The sequence below is a fragment of the Homalodisca vitripennis genome, unplaced genomic scaffold, assembly GCF_021130785.1.
Source record: "Homalodisca vitripennis isolate AUS2020 unplaced genomic scaffold, UT_GWSS_2.1 ScUCBcl_389;HRSCAF=2274, whole genome shotgun sequence".
NCBI lineage: Eukaryota > Metazoa > Arthropoda > Insecta > Hemiptera > Cicadellidae > Homalodisca > Homalodisca vitripennis.
In genome coordinates, this window is record NW_025776504.1 from 7481 (window position 1) to 16720 (window position 9240).

At 34.1% G+C, this 9240-nt stretch overlaps 1 protein-coding gene across 1 annotated transcript; it reads left to right on the plus strand.

Moving 5' to 3' along the window:
* Window positions 1-2019: 2019 nt before the first annotated feature.
* On the plus strand, window positions 2020-2730 carry LOC124370645. Its single transcript, XM_046828932.1, has one exon. It carries the CDS (start codon window positions 2020-2022, stop codon window positions 2728-2730), a length of 711 nt encoding a protein of 236 aa, XP_046684888.1.
* The last annotated feature ends 6510 nt before the right edge of the window (window positions 2731-9240 follow it).

Genomic DNA, 9240 nt, shown 5'->3' on the forward strand with positions numbered 1-9240 from the left:
GAACGGGAGGTAAGCTCTGAACCAGCGTCTCCAGTCAAAGCAGGCAGGGTGTGGCACACCCTTGTTGAGGCTAGCAAGAACCTCTGATACTTTAGGGAACAAAACTCCACCAACTCCAACAGTCATTTCCGCAGTAGACTAGACCTATCGAATTGCCCTTGAACCCCAGAATCTTGACATTTCCGGTTAGTGATGTTTTCCTCCTGGACATCCGTAAGGTCGCCCAGATTTAAGTGACACATTGGTTTTTGCTATGCCCAGTGGTAGGTTCAACTGAAAGTTATAAACCAGCCAGAAGTGATCCCTACTGGATTAGCTTCACATTAATTATCCCTCGTATTGACTTTGGAAAGATTTAGAATGCTCACAAAATGTAGCCTACAAGGTTTTACTTTTTAGAAATTTTACTTTAATTAATTGTTTAATTAAAGAATTAAAAAGAAAAAAAAAATTGAAAATAAACAGTCAGTTACTCTTTCTTTATTAGTTTTTGGAGGAAAGCATTTGATTTTGTTCTATTGAATAGTATTTTAACTAAATAAGACTTTTATGGAATATCTTCAAAGTCTATGAAAATTATTAAGTCATATTTAATAAATTGTAAAAACAGTATGTAAGTTTAAGAGGGACATAGTCATCATTAATAGATATTTCCTTAGTTGTTCCGCAAGGTTCTGTCCTTGGACCCTTCTCTTTCCTTGTGATAATTAACGATTTATCAAAAAATGTTGGTGTGAATTCTGTCATCTATGCTGACGATTCAACTCTGTTTTCCTGTTATAATAATCTAGAAAGTATAATGGTTACAATGGCTGCAGCTCTTAGTAATGCTCAGAAATGGTTCATAAACTAATAAACTTTTCTGCAATTAAAGTAAAACGCAAAATATATTACTTAGCCTTTCTCAAAACGATCACCGATCTGTCAAATTATTGAGAATTTTTATTGACGCGAAATTGAGTTGGAATGATCATGTTAACGTTTTAAGCAAAAAAACTTTTGAGAGTTGCTTTTCTGTTTTAGAAATTAACTTCTATAATATCTACTGAGTACCTTAGGACAGCATATTTTGGATTATTCCAATCACATATTGCTTACAGCTTGATATTATGGGGCCATTCTGTAGCAGTCGATATCTGTTAATTGTCCACAAAAGGGTTATTAAAACCATTTGTCATGCTGCACCATTAGATCATTGCAAATACTTATTTATATAGTGACAAATGCCTACTATAATTAATCTCTACATTGACCATATTATATTATTTACTAAAGCAAACCTCAGAAACTTTATCATTACAAATCAATTTCATACACACTACACCAGAAATAAAAATAAGCTTGACATTCCTCAACATTGTCTGACCTAATTTGGAACATCCTATGGCAAATTGGTGTAAACTTTTAACAAGCTTTCAGAAATTGCTCATATTACTTCAATAACTAATTTAAAATGAAAATTTTATTTGTGGCTTTTAAATAATACATTTTATTCAATTAAAAAATTTTTAAATATGGATGTCAATATTCAGTTTTAAATCATTGGGTTTTAATTTTAAAATATATGTTTATGTTACAACTATAAGGTAAATGTTCAGTCGTTAAATTCAGTCGTTATCAGTCGCTCGAGCTGTGCGGTCGCTATCTCTGTCTGTACGAGACTCAAAGGTCAACTGCGGCACGTTGTGGTGATCGGCTTGTTCAGACAATCTATATTTATTGTAAAAGTTCATTTTTTACACTAAAATGCCGGTTATCTGCGGTGTGTGCGGTTCCGAATGTAGCAGTGAAAATGAATCGATTAAATGTGTTGGATTGTGCCAGAGTGTTTTTCCACCTAGCCTGTATTTCTGAAGAAAAATCAGGACTCTATTAAAACTCGAGGTGCGAAAAGGGATTGGCAGTGCGCTGTTTGCAGACCTGTCAGGTCTACATCAATAGCAAGTAGTAGATCTACTCCAGCAACCCCTGTCACTAAAGAAATTTCTAATACAAACTTTGGAGGCATTTAAATCTGAGATGTTTGTAGAGTTGAGGCGTAATGCTAAGGAGTTCACCGAGTTTCGTACCTCTCTAGATTTTTTCTCTGAGAAAATTGACAAGAGCAATGAGTTGATGGAGGAGTTAAAGCTAGCCTGTAATAAACAGAAAAAGGAAATGGAAGAAATAAAAGAAGAAAACAGAGTCCTTAAGAAATCCGTTGCCACTTTGGAACAAAGATTAAGAAATATGGAGCAGTATTCTAGACAGACCAACGTTGAAATTAACGGTGTCCCAGAAACAAACGGAGAGCATATGGAGGAGTTGCTAAAGGATGTTGCGAGCTCAATCGGTCTGGAACTGAAGAAGGAGAGGGTGATCGCAGCTCACAGGGTGCCAACATTCAGCCGAAACAGAACACCGCCGATCATCGTGAAGTTCACGACGAGGCAGGACCGGGATGACTGGCTCCAAGCCTTCAAGGAGGTACGACCAATAACGGCGGACAAGATCAATCGGCACTTCAACAAGGACAAGATCTTCATAAACGAGCACCTGTCACCTGAAAATAAACAGCTTCTAGGCAGAGTCAAGGAGGCAGCACGGTCCAAGGGATACAAGTATGTGTGGAGCAGGGAGGGAAAGATTTTTGTGAGGAGGGAAAATGGAGAGAAGTGCATCAGGATCGATGTTTCGGACGACTTGGGGAAGCTGTTAAACCAAGCGAAAGCAGTGAAGCAAGTGAAGTAATATGTGAGTTAAATAATACTGAATAAATATTACGAAAATAATAGTTTAAAAAACTACTTAGAAAATGTTTGTTTGTTTTACTGTATTATTTATTAGCCTAGAATGCTAGTTTACTTTATTCAAGCATGTGCTTATGTATTTTTCTTGTTTTGTATTTTTTTCTTACATTGAATCATGGTAGACAAAATGTGTAATTCTAAATAGTATAAATGATAGTTTTTTCTCTTCCAACTCCAACAGTTTAAATATATTTCACATAAATATTAGAAGTTTAAGGAAAAATTTTGACACTTTCATGGCCAATGTACATATGTTAAATAATTCGATAGATATTATTGTTATGACTGAAATATGGATTTATGAAGAGGAAGTATCACATTATAAAATTACTGGTTATAAATCATTTTTACAAAACAAACGAGCAGTATAGAGCAGGAGGCGTAATTGTTTACATTAAAGATGATATTTTAGTTCGAGATAGGGGATTAACCATTGATTCAGCTGATATGTTAGTTTTAGAAATTAAGTTTAGAAATATTATGTTTAACTTAGTTAGCTTGTACAGGTTACACAGTTTCTCTGTAAACAATTTTTTATTTGATTTAGAAAAAATCATTCCAAATTTAAGTTTATAACGTAATTTATATAGGCGATATCAATCTAGATATTTTGGTTAATAATAACATAAGCAGCAGTTATCTGTCGCTTATGAATAATAACGGATTCTTATGTTTGATTGATAAGTTTACCAGAGGAAATAATGATTCTGCTTCCTGTATTGATCACCTTTTTTATACGATTTAAAAACTCCAATTTGTTTAGGGCTGCAATATTTTAATGTCGACATAACGGATCATTTTTTAATAGGGCCTCGTTGCAAATTTTGAGAACGAAATAAACAATATCCATAAGGATGTCATATTAACCAAGAAAATTCTGGATTTTGAAAGCTTAAAAAATCAACTTAGTGATTTAACGATTTGGAATAATGTATTACAAAGTACTGATGTAAATGAGGCATTAAATGAGTTTTATGAGACTCTCTATAAGCACATTGAGGACCACAGTCAGATTAAATTTTGGTAGACCTGGAGTGGTGAAGGCAAAAATGAGAAGTCCATGGATAAATGAACGAATAATAAAGAAAATTAAAATAAGAAATAAACTGGCAATCAGGAACAGAAGTAGGCCGTATGACACACATTTCAAACAATATTACACGCGCTTTAAAGAAAAACTAGACAATGAAATAGTGGAAATAAAAAATAATTATTAGGGAAATATTTGCTGGTCAGTGGAAGTTAATAAATAGTTTTACAGATAAGAAGGATCAACAAGCGATAGCTCAGATAAGAGATGAACAGGGTAACACAGTATCTGATCCGATAACAATGGCGCAGTTGTTCAATGAATACTTCGTATCTGCACCGGGCAAAGTCGAGTCAGGCCTACCTGGGGGCAATGTTCTTGATACTTCTGGTTTTTACAATTGCCACAATTCTTTATTCTTGAAGCCAGTTTTTAGCGAAGAGGTGTTTAAAAATAATTAATAATTTAAAAAATAAAAAGTCAACTGGATGCGATTTTCTTTCTGTACAACTTATAAAAAAGTGTTGGATTCGTTATAGCAGAGGTTATAGCAGCATTAAATAAATTTGAGTTTTAGCAGTGGTGTTTTCCCAAGTAAACTGAAAGAGTCAATTGTTGTGCCCATTCATAAGAAAGGCTCGAAGGACTTAATTCAACATTACAGACCGATTGCTCTTTTATCTGTAATATCCAAGATTATAGAGAAATGCATGAAAGACAGGTTGATTGATTTTTTAAACAATAAACACTTCTTTAGTTCCTAATCAGTATGGTTTTATAAAAGGGAAAAACACAGAAGGAGCTATATTAACATTGGTAGAACAAATTTACATTAGTTTTAATAAATAACTATAAAGCAGCTGGAGTTTTTATTGATTTTTGTAAAGGCATTTGAACCTGGTTAACCATAAGATTTTATTAAAGAAATTGGAACTCTTAGGAGTAAGAGGTAACACTTTAAACTGGTTTGCAGGCTACCTTGAAAATCGAGAACAGAAAGTTAAAATATCAAATGCATTCAGTGACGCGAAGATTGTTAATACAGGAGTCCCCCAAGGCTCCGTTCTTGGTCCAACGTTGTTTCTAATTTTCATAAATGACTTGCTGGAGATTACCATTAAATGGAAACATTATAGGGTTTGCTGATGATATTGCGATTAGATATTCTGAAAAACAATGGGAAAACATCTGGAATCATATTAGAGAAGATTTGATAAAAGTCAGGAAATGGTGTGAAAACAACAGAATGGTCTTGAATGCCTCTAAGACTAAGTTTTATAAATTTTGACTTAAAAGGATACCAATTCAATAATGTGCTAAAAATTTCATAGATTAGATTGTCAAGCCATTTCAAACTGCAATTGTGAAATTATTGATCAAGTTGAACAAATTAAATATTTAGGAATAAACATTGATGAAAAACTGAGCTGGAAACCGCATATAAACAGCATTCAAGTAGGTTTAAGAAGAAATATCAGAAGTTTTTATTTTTTAAGGAAATTTATTGATGATAAATTAATGAGAACACTTTATTTTGCGCTAATTCATTCTAAATTGAATTATGGTATAGAAAATTGGGGAGCTGCTGACAATATAACCATACAACCGTTGAATGTAACACAAAACCACTTCGTAAGAATAATTGCAAAAAGGAAAAGATATGAATCTGCATTACCTATTTATAAATATCTAAGAATATTACCACTAAAATATTTATTTTTTATTTCAAAGTATTAAAAATTTTCTATGAGAAAAGTGGAAACAGGAATGACAGAGTTTACCAAAGAACAAGAGGTGACATACTGGGGCTGTTCATGAGACCGAAGGTAAATAAGTCAATTTTCAAAAAAAGTTTTTCTTTTTTGGGTCCAAAATTTTTTAATCTTTTGCCTTTACAAATAAAAAATTGTAAAAATAGAAGCAAATTTGAGAATAAATTGAAAAGTTGGCTTTTAAATTTTATTAATATTGATAGCTTTTTTCAAATTTTAGTTTAGGAATTTGTACAGTTTTATATTAAAAGATTTTAATTTGTAAAGTTATAATTGAAAAATGTTATGTTTAAAATAACGTTAACTGTGGGGTGTGCACACTGCAGATTAACCGCACGATGTACTTGTTAAGTTTCGACTGATCATTATACAATGAAGTACAACTTTCAGTTGAGCTAGCCACGCTTTACTGGATACTGTGGCTAGTAATTCCTACCAGTACTGATGTAAATTTTTTGTAAACTAAATTTTCTGGAATAAAATATATTCTATTCTATATTCTATTCTATTCTATTCTATGTTCTTAAGTCTGTTTAAATCTGTTTTGTGGTTTTCAATAATGGTTTGTTTCTATATTAGTATATGTATTATACTAATAAGTGTATTGACAATGCCTATTTCATTGTATATGATCAACGGCAATAAAGATCTTATGTCTTATGAAACAAAGTACATCAAGCATATACAACTTTTTATAAATGTTGCTAATATTTTGCTTATACTTTGATGACTTCATTAGAGTCATATTAGCTAAATAACATATCTATATCTTCCCTTTTCTCTTGCAATTCTTTCATGAATCAGTGCACATTTATTCTAATAATATTACTTCTATTGCTCTAATTTTTAATGTTTTCTAAAAAAATTACAACATTATGTATCCTTTCTTTGTAACTGACTAACATTCGAATGTGCTAAAGGAGTTCACAATTTGCGTTCACAAGACCACAATTAAATTTTTCAAATTGTACACCCATTTTTTTTACTCTTTTTCTTATTTTTATGTAAATTATTTTATATTTCATCCTCCTGGATGTCTGTTATTTGTATGTTTTAATTGACTTCCTCAAAATTCCTACTCACAAATTTGATAGAGCGTTATGTTTTCCTTTCATATGAGTTGTTAGTATTTCTCCACACTATCTCCCTACTTCCCTTAATTTCCTAAAGTGGCTTAGAACGCAAACTAAAGCTGAACTGTCAATATATGAGGGTTGCTCAAAAAGCATAGGACCTTCTGTCCTCCTGTTTACGAATAAAGTGCTGGCGGCCAAGCTTAGTGGGGATGTGGAGGGGACTGTCATGCGCACGCATGCACTGCTTCGTATCATGACAAAGCTTCAGTTGCCGGCAGTCAGTCTAGTTGTACGAGTATCTCGTATCTCCCTGTTGTGCACAGAGGTTTTAATAAATTTATAAAATGACAGAAAAACTTAAATTTTGCCAAAAGTTTGGTGATTTGCAAGTGGAAAAATCCACAAGATTCAACAAGCTTTTGGAGAGTCTGCCATGAGCAGTACTCAATAAAAAAGAGTGGTACAATCAGTTCAAAAATGGTCAAACGTTAGTGGAAAGTGAATTGGGTTCAGACAGGCCATCGACAAGCCAGAATGAGAATGTTATTGCACAAGTGCAAAATTTAGTTACCAAGGACCGTCGTCTTACAGTCTGAGAACTAGAATAAATTGGAGCCAGGATTGGGTCAGTACATTCGATTCTAACTAAGGATTTAAAAATGAGAAAAGAGTCCGCAAAATTTGTTCCAAAGTTGCTAAAAATGGATCAAAAACAATTTTGCCTTGAATTTGCAAAAGACATGCTTAACATTGCAAACAGTAACCCTGAGTTCCTGAAAACAGTGGTCACTGGTAATGAATCCTGGATTTAAGGATACAACCTGTAAATCAAGATGCAATCATCGCAATAGAAACACACAACATCTCCAAGACCAAAAAAGCATAGCAAGTTCGCAGCCAGGTCATGTTGACAGTCTTCTTTGACTTCAGTGGAGTGGTGCATCATAAGTATGCACCACACAGCCAAACCATCACAAAAGAATACTTGAGGTTCTTGGTGGCCTAAGTGATAGTGTGCGGCGCAAATGACCGAATCTCTGTGCAACAAAAACTTGGCAGCTCCACCACAACAATGCTCGTAGAACTAATGACCCAGACATCCTCGCTCAGTATCGTCATCTCCGCAATAGAGTTAAACAGGACCTTCGTAACTCTCGGCTGCGATATATTCACAGTTTGTTTCCTGATAAAAGATCCAAATGTGGCGGAATGTTAAATCTTTAGGTATGGGCAAGCAGAAAATGGATATTCACTGCAATATACCATTAAACGAACTTAATGATTTTTTTTATTACTGCATCACAATCAAATAATCCAAATGCTATTGAATCATTTCTGCAAGAACTAGACAACCAACCTCCACCCATCTTCCCATATGAGAAATTCACTTTTCAACATATTCTCCAGGTTGACACTCTACGAGCTATAAACAGGATTAAAAGTAATGCCACCGGAACTGATAAAATATCTATTAAGATGCTGAAAAAGATCCTTTATGCCGTGCTTCCTATGGTGAACTGTTATATATAACAAATCTTTAACCACTGGGGTTTTTCCTGAACATTGGAAGTCTGCCCTTATCCGTCCAACAAATAAAATTTTATTCTCCCACTGAAGCAAAAGATTTCAGGTCAATCAGCATTCTCCCTGCTCTCTCAAAGGGTTTTGAAAGAATAGTGCACTGTCAAATTTCAATATTCCTAAAAGAAAATAATATTTTGAATAAGTTTCAATCAGTATTTCGATCAAATCATAGCACTGAAACGGCGCTTCTCAGTGTTACTGATGACATTCGCCAAGCGATGGATAGAAGTCAGTGCACTATTATGGCATTGTTTGATTTCTCCAAGGCATTTGACTGTGTTATATTCGGTTTGTTGTTAAGAAAGCTGCGTGCTTTAGGGTTTTCCGAGGTTAGTATTACCTGGATTCAATCTTATCTCTCGAATCGGCGGCAGTGTGTAAGTGTGCCTGACAAAGTATCTTCTGACTACAGGATTCTCACTGGTGGTGTGCCGCAAGGTTCAATACTGGGACCTCTTTTATTTTTACTCTACGTAACTGACATTTGTACAGTACTTACATTCACTAGATATCACATGTACGCTGACGATTTACAAATTTACGCCCACTGTGGGGTCCGTGATATAAAAACGACAATACGCAACATAAACTTTGACATTCAAAAACTTGTGGAATGGACAACGAAACACGGACTGACTGAAGCTTAACGAAAACAAAACCCAAACAATTGTCATCTCTCACTCACGACTAAAGAACTATATAGACACAAATAATATGCCCAAAATTACTGTAAATAACGTTTCTCTTCCGTAACTGTGACAAAGTGAACAATTTGGGTTCTAACTATGAACACAACTCTTGGATGGTGTGATGCTGTTGTGGGCATCTGTAAGAAGGTGTTTTCTTCAGTTCACTCACTAAAGAGGATGCAGCACTTCTTGCCAGAACGTGTGAAACTTTTACTGGTAAAAAACACTGATTTTCCTCATTTTTCATATTGTAACTCTATAAATCAATGATATGACTGTGGATCTGGCTAACAAATTGCA